The 16,515-nt window shown below is 43.7% G+C and overlaps 1 protein-coding gene across 3 annotated transcripts in view; it reads left to right on the top strand.

Moving 5' to 3' along the window:
* Window positions 1–16,515, top strand: part of KIF6 (kinesin family member 6) — a 424,730-nt gene that overhangs the window by 344,480 nt on the left and 63,735 nt on the right. For all 3 annotated transcript variants that reach the window (XM_082639032.1, XM_082639031.1, XM_082639033.1), the window contains one exon: window positions 2,654–2,709. In XM_082639032.1, the coding sequence (XP_082495158.1) occupies window positions 2,654–2,709 (56 nt within the window). The remainder of the gene's footprint in view (window positions 1–2,653; window positions 2,710–16,515) is intronic.

Here is a 16,515-nt window from a genome sequence, read left to right as displayed (position 1 = left end):
TTGGCACCGGGAGTAGGAGACCCTCAGGGGCTCACAGGTGGTACTGGTTGAGTCTCAGCGGCTCCCCGGCACCAGCCTCCTGCCAGCAGCCTCAGATATTGTCCAGGAGGGCGGCACCCCTGGGGAAAGTCCACACAGGTTCAACCACCTGGACCACATCCCTAATGGGAATGTGCCCCTTTTAGAAGCTCAGGAGTCAGGAGGCTCCCCCTCGGGAAGATCAGAACGGCGGCTGGGGCGGGAGGAAGGGGAGGGGGCGGGGCTGAGGGAGACTTGGGCTGGGAGGTGTGGAGGTGCAGGGTGCCCGGGAGGAACAGGGCAGGAGTGCGGGGGCCACCTTCTTTCTCATCTCTCCCGCCACCCCTTACTCCCCTCCTTCCCCCTCAGGGCTGGGCTTCCTTAGGCAAGGGTTTGTCTTGACAACCAGAGAAAACCAGGAAAACCTGTGGGTGGGGTGGTCTGGAGCAGTGACAGCTGCAGCCTGGAGGAAAAATGGTCTGGCGGAGACAGGGCGGCCCTCAGCCCGCACCTCTTCAGTGGGAAAGCCCTTTTTAGCTCGCGCTGGGCTGCAGAAGAGAGCACGGAACAGCTCGTGGTTCCCGGTGGTGTCTGCCAGCCCTGGTGTGGGGCGGCTCTTTGGAGACGGTCGACCGCAGCACTCAGCAGCTCCTCGCCGTGCCCCACCCCCGCAAGGCACACGTGGGCACCGCCCAGGCTGGGGGCTCCCTTCCAGGCCTGTCGGAGCTTCTCTGAGCCGGGCTGCTGTGGAGATGGCCCATTCTGCCTGCAGGGTCTTCCCTCCTCCAGCTCTACTCTGGTTTCCTCCAGCATTGACATGAATTTCAACAGCTTTGCAGCCCTGCTCTTGTGTTTTCCTCATTCCCAAGAATCTAAAGCTTCCAGAACTCTCTGGAACAGGCAATAAGAGGCAATTGCTCAATGCACTCATTGAGCAATTGAGGACTATCAAACCCCATGAAATCCTAGATATTGGGGATGGATGCAGCGACCACCAAACAATTAGAGCCCCGCACTTGGCAGAACTTCAAGTATGAAGATAGTCCTCATCTGAGTGGCCTGGACCAGACCTCAGAGTCTCTCTGCCCAGGGTACAGAGGCCAGAATGAGCCCACAGAGCGCAGCACAGTGATCTACACATGATATGAACGTTTGCTGAGCTGAATTCAGTCTTCATAGCATCAAATGGGATTGCACTTCTCCGGAAGGTGACAGGCACTAGCTGAGGAAGGGACATATGTCATCCGTGATGAGCCTGAACACCCTTAATGAGGAGGCAGAGGTGGAGTCCCAAGAAACTGAGCACTAAGAGAAAATTTAGTCCCCTTCCCTGGAAACATCTGTCTGCAATCTCAGGCCGAGCAGACACATTCGGAAAATAGCAGTGACATCATTCACGCCTCTTTTCCACCGAGCCTGGAGGCTGCTGGGCACTCTGGCCTTTGCTTATGTTGTTTCCCTGCCTGGAATGCCCTCTTCTCCCCACTTCCTCTAACAAACTCCTGCTCGACTAAAGCGTTTATGGATGAAACAATGTGACATCTGAGATTTACTGGGATCCAGAAAGATTTGGGGATGGGGCATTGACATTTCATAAGGGCCTGCTGTGTGTAGGGGCCTGGATGGCGTGGTTTTTACAGAGGCCATTTCCTACACTTCTCTAGCACGGGTTGGGCTCTCAGGGGGTATCTCAGGAATACCTGTTAGAAAATAGGAGTCATTAAGTAACCTCAACACAGCATCTGGTGGACTAGTGGGCAGCAATCTAAGATAGAGGAGAAGTTTCTGATAATATAGGGAAGGACTAATAATGCTAAGTAAAAACAAAAAACCCAAAGCACAAAAATCATATATATGGTATGATCTTAACTCTGTAAAAACTGGCCAGAAAGAAGACTGGATGGATCTCAAAATGAGCTTACTTCTGGGTAGGAGATAATTAAGGATTTTTTCTTCTTGTTTTTATATGTCCAAAATGTGATTTAACATCATATATAACAGGAGTAAGCAAACTCTTTCTGGAAAAAGCCAGATAATAAATATTTTCAGCTCTGCAGGCCCTATAGTCTCTGTCCCAGCCACTCGACCCTGCCTTTGCAGCGTGAGAGCAGCCTTAGACAATAAACAAACGAATCGGTATGGTTGTGTCCCATACTACTTGATTTACAGAAACTGGTGATGGGATGGATCCGCATCAGGACCAGCCATAGTTTGCTGGTCAGAAAAAAAAATGTTCTTTAAGTATTCTTTGACTCTAAGATCTTGGCACTGTGATTAATAGTGTGGTACTACCACTACTGTGGTACAGAAGCTTACAGCCGTGCTTTACTCTGGTTCCCTGGTATCATAAAATACTAGAAATCAAAAGTAGATTTGATAAATCTACATAAATCAGAGACTATGAGAATGAAGTTCTATGCTGGAGAGAGGAGTAAAAATTCACGATACCAGTAATTAATACAAATTTTATCTCTACTTTTAAGCCTAATATATTTCATTCATTTAAATTTTCTTTTATGTCTTTTGATAAAGCTTTATAATATTTTAGAGACCTCTCGGAAAGCTCTCATGTTTAAAACATAATTTAGGATGAACAGAAAAGGTTAAGCTCTCATTTCTTTTTTTTTTCCTCCAGATTTTCCGAAGCAAAGGCCCTGGGAGAAAGTATAAATGAAGCAAGAAGTAAAATTGGTAAGCAGATGATATTCTGTGAGCCTCTTTCACAGGCCATTTTCCTGGTGAAAATCAGGTCATGATGTGCTTCCAAGTAGCTGTGAGGATGAGTTTCAGGAGGTCCCTGCCAAGGAAGCCGCTTTGAGAGCACCTCTCCTTGGAAGTTTGTCATCTCTCCTACCATCCATCAGAAAACGTAATTTCTTTTGTCTAGAACTTGAACATTTCGTCCTTATACAGCCTTGAGCTCTAGCATCTGAATGAGAAAGTTTTGCTTTTCCTGGTGTTTTCCAGCAATAGCCCAACTGGTCACAACTGTACAATTATAGCGACATTTCTCATTTTCAAGTGCCATGGAACATTTTTATACATCCCAGAGCTTATACTTATTGTTTTTGGCCCAGGTGTGCAATTTTCAGCACCATTTCAGTAAGCCGCCTGGAGGATGAGAGGAAAAAATGAGTCACTGTGCCTTCCCAGGGCACAGGCTGCCCAGCAGGGCTCCCCCACTTAAGTGAGCATCCCTGGACCCGTGAGGTTAAGGCGACAGGCAAACTCGAAAATAGTATGCCTCAGATCTTTGTCAAAGTGAGAGGAAGATGCTTCTTTCACACCAGGCTAGAAGACACACGGTGACCCATCTCCCTGGCTGGGGCAGCTTCACGAAGCTGCAGCTTCCCTGTGGCTTCATCACTGTGCTAGGGAAAGCAGGAGTTACCTGGTCACAGCTGACTCCCTGTGTCCCCCTTGTCCTCACCTTTCTCCTCTCATAAGTGAGGACAGGACGGAAACCACTATGAGTGTCCCTTTTGGCTTTTCCTACAGAATATGGAAGCTCACAATAGCCTCAGGTCACTTCAGTTAGGGAAACAGGGAGCCCCACGTTCTCTTCTGTGGCCTGAGCGGAAAGAGTTGAGGCCACCAAGCCCCGAGCCATGCCCAGTACCAGGCCAAGAATCTCCAGAGTCTCAGAGATTCTTGACTTAAGGTCCAGGATCTTGGATGGAGGAAAAATGCATCTTTATTTTCACTAACCTCTAACTGCAGTTTAGCATTCCCTCCAATGATGAATGTCGGCAGCAGGCCACAGTAGAAGCAGCAGCACCTGTCACAGCGGAAATCACAGACATTTTCATTTCACAGCACAGTTAGCAGACATCATAAAATATCTTTTATACTCATCAGTACTTCAAAGTTACAGGAGTTATTAGACTCACCAGCAGATCTTGTAATTTAATGCATTTATATAAAAGCACATAGATATTTCTATATCACAAAATTTTTTTAATTTTGATAACTACTTCAGTGTAATGGGTCTCTCTTAAAATCCTATGTAAAACTCCTTTCTTGGCGTGAATTCTCAAAACTCCTAATACTGCATGAAAAAAAATTGGGGGTCAGGAGCACTTTTCTAGAGATAATATCCATAGTTTATCTGATTCTCAAAGGGGTCAGTGACCCAAACCAATAGCGAGGGAAGGGGAAACAGGCTTAAGTGGATCCAGAGCCAGCTTGTCAGAATTGTCTGATTGGAAGTTCCTAATTGTCTGACTGGAAGTTCCTAATTGTCGTCTGATTGGAAGTTCCTAGTGCAACTGGAAGTTGCATCCCTGTGGAGACAAGAGGGAAGGACATTTTATAAACCGTTTCTGCCCAGAAAGTGATAAAAAAAAGTTTTGCTCTTGAAAAATACCTGACTCTCTCTAAACCAAAATGAAACTGTTCCAACACTAATGAACTATGCTAATTATGGAAGGCACCAGTGGCCTATACTAATACACTTAGTGTTTCTCTCTGAATACAATGAGTTGTTGTCACAAATAATTCTAAGTTCACCATAATTTTGGTGAGAAAGCATACATTGATGAATCCAGTTTGCCACATTCTTGAGATGAGGCAAATTGGAGGCTGCCCTACAAGCTGCCCAAGAGGCAGGGGCCCGGGGTCTGAGGGATGTAATTGATCTTCCAGAGAGGGTGTCTGTAATTTACACACAAAGAGCCCAGATATACTAGAAGAAGCTCTGGGCAAGTAGACCTTTCTGTTTTCTAGATAATAATAAGTAGGGCTCATACCAGTGTTAAAATTCAAACATGTATTGCTAACGAGAAAGTGGCTGCTAGTTCAGTGGTGTTAATAAAACCAGTGTTACTCTTACTTCATACTATGCAAATAGTAGACTAAGACCCATCTCCTGGCCAAGCATCTTTCAAATATGCTCTTGATCCAAGGAGGGCCCAGGTCAGTGGATCACTGAGACTCAGCCGCATTACTCAACAAGCCCTTCATGGTGCTTGACCACAGGGAGTAGCCCCTCCACCACTGCATCTCAGACACAAGGTTAAGATTAAGGAAGTACAAGGTGGAACTTGTACACATATTTAAAATTTCCAAGGCAATCTTGGAGGAAACTGGTTTCAAGAGATTTATGACATTACTGAGTGCATTTTTCCTAGGGAGAAATTAAATCAAGTGGAATTTTCATTCCCCTACAAGTCCTTTAATTAATCTAAGAGTCAGGAAGTGGGAGCGTGGCACAGATGTACCATGACTTGTGTGGGATGATGACTCAGCTCCCCTCCCAAACTGAGCTACATCCTGCCTCTGGACCCCGGGGCAGGAGTGAGATGCTGGCGGCAGGGGTGGGGGGTGCACATGTAATTGGCCTGCTGAGAGGAAATGGAAGCTGTGTTTGTGATCTACACATCAGCCAGCCCACATGCTTAGAGTTCAGGTTGCCACTGTCTCTTCTCAGGCAATTTGCTTTTTCTCTGACATCGTGATCTAGACCTGCCACTTGAATTTCATTCTTAAAAATCCCTAAAGGCTACTAATTCAGGAGTGACCACATAATACCTAATGTTTACATGACATAATCAGTCAACCCAAACTTCCATATTGTTTCCTTTTCTTATAACAAGCCAACCCAAACTAGGTAGTTTAAACTCTGGCCACAAACTCCTTTTTTGTCCTTCTCTGTACACCATTTACATCAGTCCTGATGTTGAAACAAGTTGAAATCAGAAATGGAAGAAATAACCAACTTAGGATCTCCCCCCAAAAATAACGGTGTCTTTGTTTCAGAAAGGAGAGCCATTTTCATTGCATTTGCCTGTCTCATACACAATAGCATTTAAGCTGCTTTCCATCACATGGGGCTGTGTTTTGAACACATTCATGTATACCCACCTCCATTCATCATATCTCTAAAAATGCCATTAAAGCCCAAACTGTAGGGAAAGAAATAGACGGCTTCCAAAGCAGCGGCATAAACCAGGCCATTTTTCACTTATTAAAATCCTGGCGTTGGTTTTTCTACGTCAGTGAACTACCACTGGCAGCATGGTCTTTGGCAACAAAGGACAATGATGGCTGTTCTTTGGCTTGAGGCCCACCCTCGACCAGTCCCGGAACCAGCTGCTGTGGAGGCAGGTGAAAGAGTCTGATTGACACGTCTTGGCACCTCTTCACCCTCCACAGACCCCTCCAGGCCTAAAGGAAAATGCCCATCACAGGTCGCTGCACAGAAGGGTTTTCACCGGGGAGCCAATCAGTGATCACTTCAGAAATCACAAGCAATGTAATAGGAGTAGCTGTCAGAGAGCAGGAAATGCTAGAAAAGCTAACAGAACATTCTGGAAGTTTTCTTTCTCCTACTCCACATTCAAAGAAGGACCCCCAACCCACCATTTGAACAGTACACTTTTTAAAAATGTTTCTCCTGAACATTTGGGATTTGGGAAGATCATTACTCAGATCTGAGTCTCCATCGGCAGAATACATAGGACTATTTTCCGTTGTGCATTTTCTGTACTTTCATCTTCTGCTGAGGTTTACTTCTAGACCTACCTCGTGCATATTGGCTTCTAGTATCTCACCCTGGCGTAAAGGAAAGACTATATCCAGATCGTCTTGCTAGGCTGTGAAGACCTCTATCAAGTCTATCCTTTTGTTACCATTTGTCACCAACTCTGAATAACCATCACACCCACAGCAGCTTCATAGAGCACTGACTCTGGGCCATGTCAAGAACTTGACAAGCGCATTATCTAATTTAATCCTCACAGAGAAGAGTCATTACCTATAAAGTGGATATTGCCATATGTCATAGAGTCTAAAATAAACAATTTTTACAGTCTTAACACCTCTGAAGTCAGGAAACATTTGACCATCCACTTGGCCATTTTTTCATTTTAAAAACCTCTGTGATGAGACAGGGTCTTACAATTGATATAGTCTAGATTCTATGAAATATAGTATTATCATTATTTTGCAGATTTTTTAAAAACAGAGTTTCAGGGAGATGGCCTACTAAGTGGCCAAGCTGGAGTCAAAGTCCATTTCTGTCTAACTCCAAAACTTTTAAATACAGTATACTATCCCCATAAATTCAGATTTATCTGATTCTGAAGGTTTTTTTCTTAGTTTAACATTTCACTAAGCTGTTACTCAGTTTTCCTGAATCTCTGCCCTTTATCTGATGTGCCCAACAAAAGGCTCACACTAGACCCTAGCTCATGCACACATAGCCCAAGAAGATGAAAAGGGTCTTTGTAACATGATTAATGATAGGTCAACTTTTGCCCAATGGGGCTCAGTTGCAGAGGCGTGAGTGGGGTCAGACACCCAGCCTACCCTTGCTCTCCATTCCACGTGCACTGGCCCACAGTTGTATCTGCCGTAGGAAGAGGCGCCTTTTTCCAATTTGCAGAAAGGTGCACTGCGGGCTTGCAGCATCCCTGGTAGGCTTCAGTGTCCCACATTTCAACTATCATTTTCAGTGGTTTGGAAAATAGAATAGAGGGGTTGTATTTTCAGGCTCTATAAAATTCCAGCTCAGTGGGTTTATTGATGCTTCAGAAAACATGAGAGAATTCAAAGCATAAACTTAGATGAGGTTAGTAGGAATGGGTGTAATGAAGTGCTTATGCTTAAGTACCAAAACCAGCACCAATAAATTGGACTAGAGAAAGCCTGATTAAGGGTAGGCATAGAAATCATCAGGGACCATAAAATAAAAATATGCCACCATAAAGTGAAAAAATACTATGTTCTCAAAAGTAAGAAATGCAAAAGTCAAGACGTCACCCTTTCGCTCTGCCCAGCATTTCCAGGTGTGCTGTGTTTCCTTGGGAGTTCTGCCTCTCTACAGGAAGAGAGATGGTTCAGAGAAAAGCAGCTAAAGTCATGATGAAAAAGTTATGAGGTAGATTTTTGGGCTTTATTAAGTAATCCACCAAGTTTATTTTAAATAATAAGCTCTGCTTGCCTGTTAGAGTATTTAGTTCGATTTTTCTAATTACTCGTATCAAACAAATTTAATTAATCTGTGTTCAGCTTGTATTGGCCAGGATGTTTGTCTGTAAGTATGAAAGGAAATTTATTGTCTCATGTAATAACCAGGAAATCCAAGGAATACAGTTGGCTTCACATGCAACCTCATCCCCCTCCTCCTCTCCCCTCCTCCCATCTCTCAGTGCTACTCGACTAGGTTCTCTGATAGCCTCTCCCCATTTAGTGGGAAGGTGCCTCTGAAAGCTCTAGGCTTACATGGTTTATAGAATTCCTAATCCCAGTAAACAGGGTCTTTTCCAACAGTGTTGGCAAAAGTCCCTGGAGGGAGGAATGACTGGCCTGGCTGAGGTCATACACCCATCTCTGAAGCAGCCCCTGCATTCGGGGGAATGAAACACTCTGACTGACTGGTCCTAGATCCTGTGCCCACTCCTCGGGGCTTAGCCCATCTGCTCCACACAAGCTGAACACGATTTTTAGGGAATTAAAGGGGTATCTTTCCCCAAAGAAAGAAATGTTGGGCTGACAACAATCATATTCACTACAAACCTTTCAGATATTGATCTGTGGCTTGAAACAAGATGCATCTGTAAAGGAATGAATAGTAGTTCCTGTGAGAGACTACAACTTTAGAGTAATTTATCCTGGAAAAAAGAAAGCTGTGAGTAAGGAATTTAAAAACTAGCTTAAGTACTGGTGCCTCTGCTATAATGGAATAAATGCAAAATTGCATGATAAAAAAACTAGCAGGGATTGTAGAAAAATTAAGACTGGGAAGACCTCTCAAAACCCATGCAATTTTATAACTAGTACTCTAACAAAACCAATTGCAATGCTAATAAAAATAATGATATAAATTAAAAAGACATGTTAAATTCCTAATGCATAAGGAAACACTATGTAAAATATCCATTTTTTTTTTCCAAAATGAGGCTATCGTGGTAGAAGAGCATATAGGAAGGGCTGAGGGCTGAGTTATGGAGGCGTGAACAACACATACAAAGATGGGAAGGGCCCCTCAACAAGGAAGAAGTGCTTCCTTCTAAGAAGGATCACTGACCACAATGGACTCAGAGGAAGAGTATGGGGAGAGGGCTGTGTTCAGTCCTGAGCTTCCCCCTCCACCTGCTGGGCTCAGCTCTGCTAGTTTTGTGTTTAACGACCTTTTCTTGGTGATGCAAAACTTGAATTTACTAGGAAAAAAATCCTATGTCGGGGCTTCCCTGGTGGCGCAGTGGTTGAGAGTCCGCCTGCCTATGCAGGGGACACAGGTTCGTGCCCCGGTCCGGGAGGATCCTGCATGCCATGGAGCCGCTAGGCCCATGAGCCATGGCCGCTGAGCCTGCACGTCCGGAGCCTGTGCTCTGCAGCAGGAGGGGCCACAACAGTGAGAGGCCCGCATACCGCAAAAAAAAAAAAAAAAAAATCCTATGTCAACAAATGAGTCTGCTGTATGACACTGACCTCAGCTCCCTCTAACCAACTGCATATGAGTGATTCCTGTTAAAGAAACCTAGTTGCGTGAGGACAGACTGTGTATTACTTGCTATTATACAGAGGGACCAGTAAATTGTAGTTCATCTTTAAGGAGACTCAAAAAGGAAGAAAAAATTTTCAGTTGTATTGAAACTATAGCTCATCATGTGAAAAAGACATTTTGTCAGAAAAGGTAATTAAATGGATATAGATTCTAGGAATCATTAAAAGCAGGATAGATTGGCACCTTTCTGAGATGACTCAGTGTATATAGAGATGAAAAGAGCAAAGCAGATTTCTTAAAGTCCTTTCTGTAACAATTCAGAATGTTGAGATTCCAAGACGTGCAGTTATTGGAATGACAGCCCATAACCAGTACGACTGATGTCTTCATAGAATTGATTGAATGTTTGCGGTCATACTTTGGAGATCAAACAACAACAACAACAAAATGATTTGAGCAAGCTGGAGGGCTGTGGAGTATATTAATTGACAAGAGGTAACACTAACAATTGTCATATATAAAGAAGGAAGCAGTGATTTGGTTGGAATGCCAGGAAAAAAAGAAAAAAAAGATGGATGGCTGCCTCCCAAGAGTTCTGACAGGGTGGTCTTACCTTAGTGAATGAAACAACATCCGGGATCTGGTCTTGCTGGGTGGACTCAGGAAGGCTGTCCAATGCCAATCAAGCTCACTGTAAACCAGAGAGGCAATCTATTAATTTTCCATGGAGGATGTTCTTTTATAGACAGGAACTCTTAAACTGCCTCCATCCAGGGCCCCTTCTCCCAGAGGAAAAAGTAGATTCGTTATTGGAAGGTTAGTAAATAAGCATCCCCAAGCACAAAGGGAGTCAAAAAAAGGAGAAGAGTTTTGACAGATAGCTTCCCACAGTCACAGTGAAGCCACGCCAGGCATCCACCGCCCGCGGGAGCGAATATCCCCACAGCAATTCAGGCAGCCTCCAGCCCGACCACCCCTCTTCTGTGCACAATACCCTTTTCTCCAGAAAAGATAGAAACCATTTGTTAGGTTTCTACTTACTAAACTATAATTATATCCCCCCTCCTGCCCCTCGAGGGTGAACCCCAAGTCACTTTGCTTCAGGTCATAGGAATCATCAGTTTTACTTTGGCCCCCTTGATTTTCAGACATAGAAACCCAGTTGAGCTAGCTCAGGCCTAGGATGTATGCATGGTGATGAATCTCCCTGAGATACAGCCATGAGATCTGAGAGCCCTCCAAGCTGGAACGGGAGCCAGAGCCAGGAGCCGGGGTGGGGTTAAGGGGGTCATCGGGAACCAGCGCGGCTCCAGAGCCCAGCACACTCCCCGTGCCTCCCTTGGGGCCTCTTGCTACCTCTGTGCACGTCTGCTCTTGCAACCTGCTGGCCCTGCTGACCCTGGGTCCTGCTTGCTCGTGGCTTTGGTCTGCTCTGGCCCCAGCTGTACCTGAAAGCATCCTTTAACTCTGTTCCCAAGGTAACAAGCTAATTATTTGCTTGTTTCTTAGCTCAAAGTTATGAGAAAGAGAACTTGACTGGTCCGATTTATCTTTTCTAGGCCTTCAGGACAGCTGCTGATGGCGAGCTTAAGAATGTGCTGTCTTTGAGTCAGAAATGTACCTCTGGTCCAAGCAGATGTGGCCAGGGAGGAAGAGAGGTCTTGTGTTTCTGAAAGTGTCCACCTAGGCAAAAGAGGGTGTGACAGGGGAGGTTTCTGTTTTATAAACAGGATGGATAGAGCAGGCACAATGATTGACACCTTGTATTCTCTCAGTTCTATCTCATGGGTGTGAAGATTTTTGCCAGTTCAACTCTTATAAGGCGACATCAGTTCCTTTATTTCTAGGTTCTCCAGGAAGCATCTTGCCCTTGTCCCTTTGTTTTACCAACAATAATAGTGACTAGTCTTTGCAAAGTGCATTATAATATATAGGGATTTAATTTATTTTTATCTCATCAAGTTCGTTGATCTTTTCTTTTACAACTTCCTCCAGTGCTTTTGTACTTAGAAAGGGTCATTGTAACAGCAATAATGATGGATTGTTCATTGCCTGGTATTTGTTTAATGCTTTCCTAAATTTTCTTATAGTTTTTTTTATTGTTCTATTTTTCACACTCAACTCATTTGGGATTTATTGTGGAATGCGGTATAAGCTGAGGCTCTAAGTTGAATCTTTTTCAAACAACCAATTTTCTCAACACCTATTTCATTTAATGAAATGCCTTAAAATAAAATTTCTTCTCATAGGAGAGTCATTTCAGATTTTCAGAAGGCAGCTGATGCATCCTAATCTCATCACAGCAGTAATATACATTCTTGACATGATAATTTTCATACAAGTATTTCAAAAATAAGTTTCCCAGCAGATACTATTATCTAGAGATCAGAATAACCCTGCAGAAAAGTGCCAACTTTTATGTAAACCAGGAAGCTCACAGATGGGGAACAGTAGCCGTGTATCTGTACATGGGTGGTCCCTGCAGGCTGTCGGCGCCCTCTGAAGGGAAGGAGATGGTCTTTAAATAACAGCAGCACAAGCTGGGCTCCCCTTACTCATTTGCCAGGGGAAGATAGTTGGTACCATATTTTCTCACTTCCAAGGAGAAAAAGTGTATCTCGTTTTCTTACATTGATTAAAAAGGGGGAATAATGATAGCTAAGGCGGAAATGAGAGTAGGGGCTTTGTCAGTGGTGCCGTACAGGGAAGATCTGAAAACAGCAGGTTTGCTGTGTCCACTGTCTACCACCCTGAAATCACTGATGAGCCCGCCTGCTGAAAAGTACCGTGTTTCAAAAACACAGCACACACAAGAGTGGGACTCTCCCCTCCCTGCAGTGGCCGTTCTGCTCCGGATGGAGATGGCCATGGTTTGGTGTTGGCCTCGTGTCATAACAGGACTCCGTGGACCAGCCCTGCTCTCTAATGGATGGTCTGCATGACAGCTTACTTAAGCCTAAAACATACACGTGAAGCTCCACAGCAAGGCGTGCTAGTTACAGCACAGGCCTTCAGAGGAGGCAATGAAACACCACGCAGAGACATTTGTGCAGCCGCCGGCACTCTGTGCTCCCCTCCGGCAGGTAGACGGCTGCCGTTCAGGCAGCATTTATAAAGCAGGGAAGCTCCCTCCCGAGCACATCTAGGCTACATCACTAATCAGGCATATCATGAACAAAAGCCCAACCCTGGGCAGCTACCTGAGCAAATCTGAAAGGGGGTCCAGTGGCAGGGCAACCAGAGTGAGTGCCACAGGGACTCCCCAAAGTCTGGTATCAATGTTTGGTCAGAGCTGGGGTTGCCCAAAAGGACTGGGAGTAAACAGAGACGTATGCAGCCAACCATCATGTGTCTAAGCACAGATTTTGGGCCACTAAGAGTCAAAGAGATTGAGTCCACTCCAAACATGAGTGCCCCTTTGAGGTAGATGCCTAGAAGTAGAACTGCGGAGAACAACAGCAGATATGCATTTTTAATTTTCATGAGTACTCCCCAGTTGCCTTTGCAAAAGTGTTTCATAAGTTTATATTCGCATCAGTATGTGACAGTACCCATTCCTCTGCATCCTTGCTTTTACATCATAATATCAGTCATTTTAAGCTTTGCCAGTTGGAGAGCAAAAAATGGTATTTCTTTATCATCTTAATTTGCATTTCACTGACAGCTGGTGGAAGTGAGTGCTTTTTCATGTGTCTCATATCCTTTGCCCATTGGTTGGTTGAATTTCTCTTTTTGATTTGTAGGAGCACTTAGTATCCTCTGGATATTGGGCCTTTCTCCATGGAATATTTGGCAAATGTTTTCTTCCAGTCTGTCACTTGTTTTAATTTTCTCTTAAGATTTTTGGAAGAACCCTAGAACAGTTGCTTATCTCTAATTTTTAAAAATTTCCTTGGATAAGACTAATCTGTCTGCTCTTCTTTTTTTGAAGTTTTCCACAAGTCCCACAAGTTGGGAGTTATCAACCCTGACTCACCATAACTCTGCCCCAAAGATGTCCAAGATAACTTTGATCATACTGCGCAGATCTCACTGAAACATATATGGGTTAAAATTGAACATGATGATGATTGCAGATCGTTGTCTTTTGGCCACTAGCCACTACATGAATGCATGAGTCCTGTGTACAGATGTTTAACCTTTTAGCAGACCACAAATCTGGCAGTCTTACTGCTGAAAACATAAGCTTTGTAATGAGGTAAAAACTGGTTTTATTAACTTAATCTTTATTGAAGACATCTTTAATGATGCCTGAATATTTTAAAAACTTAATCGTGTTTTGCAAAACAACCTATTATGTTTAGGCAATACTGAAATCTAGAAAACCTGCTAATAAATAATTGGAATGTCACACTACCTGGTAACTCATTAACAAATACTAGGGTCCTTGGGTACTCCCTTTGTTGGAAGACAAAAGCAGATAATTAAGGAATGAGTACAGAAATGGGTAAAGTGCCAAGTAAACTTAATAGACAAGGGACATCAAAGACATAAAGCTTATTAATTTCCTGCACCTGTAATCCAAAGCAAGGCCAGGTCTATATTTGAAGGTAGTGAAACAACGTATTCAGTGTATTCCTGCAGAGGTGTCTTGTAAAATGGAAAAGCTATGTCATGGAGAGGAGTCATGAAGGGTCTAGCTTCAACTCACCCCCGGTGAGATAACTGGGACACGACCTTCATTAACTCCCATTACAGAGGTGACGTCACATGCAAAAAAGGGTCCAACACCTGGAAGGCCAGATGGTGCGATGGTGACTCCGTAGTCAGCACTCAATGGGGCAATAATGGCAGTACCTCTCTTCTGCTGCTACTGGGGGCAGAGGATGAACTGCAGAGGAAGGAGGTCAGAGTCAGGGTTGACTCAAACTGCTGCCAAAGGCAAAAAGCTGTTCAGCTGCTAAAGTAAAATCCAAGGACATTGATTCCGAAAGAGAGAAATCCATTGAACAGAAGGGTCTGGTGGAGAGGGACGAAGTTGGCCACCTTTAAATTAGAATTCTGGGTGATTAGTAGTAAAGATTGCATTCTAAAGGTGAGTATCCCCAAGCCACAGCTCCAGTCAATTCCTCCTCACTCAGAAACCTCTGAGGCCTACCCATTGCCAACCAAAAATATTCATGCCCCTTTAGCCTTTCTAAGTTCTTATCCATGTCGATATAATTATATTAAATTCATATACTTACATGAAGGATTGGGTTGCTTGTCTTACCAAAAAAAAAAAAAGAGAGAGAAAGATAAAAAGCATATTATGGGGTCTTCCCTGGTGGCACGGTGGTTGGGAATCTGCCTGCCAATGCAGGGGACAGGGGTTCGAGCCCTGTTCTGGGGAGATCCCACATGCTGCAGAGCAGCTAAGCCCGTGTGCTACAGCTACTAAGCCTGTACTCTAGAGCCCACGAGCCACAATACTGACCCCACATGCCACAACTACTGAAACCCGCACGCCTAGAGCCTGTGCTCCGCAGCAAGAGAAGCCATCACAATGAGAAGCCCGCACACAATGAGTAGCCCCCGCTCACCACAACTAGAGAAAGCCCATGTGCAGCAATGAAGGCCCACCCAACACGGCCAAAAATAAAATAAATTAATTAATTAATTTTTTAAAAAAGCATATTATGTACATTTCTCTGCATCCTGCTTTTCACTGTATCCTGAATTTCATATACATATGAATATACATATAAAATCCCTCCACATCAGCTGGGGTAGTTATATTTCATTCTGTTTAATAGCTGCATAATATTCTATAGAATGATTGTGTCACAACATTTTTCTATCATTTTCCAGTTAACAGGTATTTGCCTTATTCCATTTTTCTGCCATACAATGTGCTGCAATAAACATCCATGCACATATATCCTTTTATACTGGTCCTTTTACTTCAATGGAAACTTTTCCTGTAAAGGACCAGATAGTAAATATTTTAGGCTTTGTGGGCTTCCTATGGTCTCTGTTGCATATTCTTCTTCTTCTTTTTTTTTTTTACAACTCTATAAAAATGTAAAAACCATTCTTAGGTCACAGTCCAAAGCCATACAAAAACAGACCACAGGACAGATTGGCTTGCCAGCCCTAGTTTGCCAATCCTTGGAATAGAGTCCTAGGAGTAGGATTTCTTCCTGAGAGTATTATAATTTTTGCTGCTTTCTTGAATGGAATATTGTTCCATTTCCTGGGATAGAAAAAAAAATCTGTTTAAAAAAATAGATTTTTCTTGTACCCAGTCATCCTACCAAATTCTCTTTTCAATTTTAGTGGGCTTTTTCTTGCTATAGTTTCTTGAATTTTCTAGAAATGAAATCATATTCATCACAAAAGAAAAATCTTTTTCCAGTATTTGCACTTAGTATTTTATTTTCTTGTCTTATTGCATTCATTAGAGCTTCTGAATCACTATTAGCTAATAACGGTAACAGCCTCTCCTTTCTTGTTCCCAAGTTTAATGAAAATGGCTTAAGATTACATTATTTAGAATGACAAAAGACATCATATGAATGTGATAAATATTGCCATACATCACCCAAGTCCAGGCTGTTAGAATTTCTGTAGTATGAATTTTTTTTTTGTTTTTTGTTTTTTTGTTTGTTTTGTTTTTGTGGTACGTGGGCCTCTTGCTGTTGTGGCCTCTCCAGTTGGGGAGCACAGGCTCTGGACTCACAGGCTCAGTGGCCATGGCTCATGGGCCCAGCTGCTCCACGGCATGTGGGATCTTCCCGGATCGGGGCACGAACCCGTGTCCCCTGCAGACTCTCAACCACTGTGCCACCAGGGAAGCCCTGTAGTATGAATTTGATATGAGGCAGAGCCACAGTGCTCTAGACACAGGACCAGAAAGGCGGGTAATGGAGAGATTCAGTGTTTGAGAATTGGCCTGGTTGGTAGTCAGAGGATCAGGAAGGTACAAATGTCTGAGGTTTGATAAGGAATTAAATACAGCGTAAATAGATCAGCTAATGAGCTGGGTGAAGGAGAGAGATGAGTCTCTCTTCTTATGATGAAAAAAGAAAATGAAGCAAAAATATGAGATTTTTCAGCCCTAACTGTAC

The sequence above is a fragment of the Mesoplodon mirus genome (genome assembly GCF_964341445.2).
Source record: "Mesoplodon mirus genome assembly, chromosome: 12".
Taxonomy (NCBI): domain Eukaryota; kingdom Metazoa; phylum Chordata; class Mammalia; order Artiodactyla; family Ziphiidae; genus Mesoplodon; species Mesoplodon mirus.
This window is presented reverse-complemented; position numbering and strand designations above follow the sequence as displayed.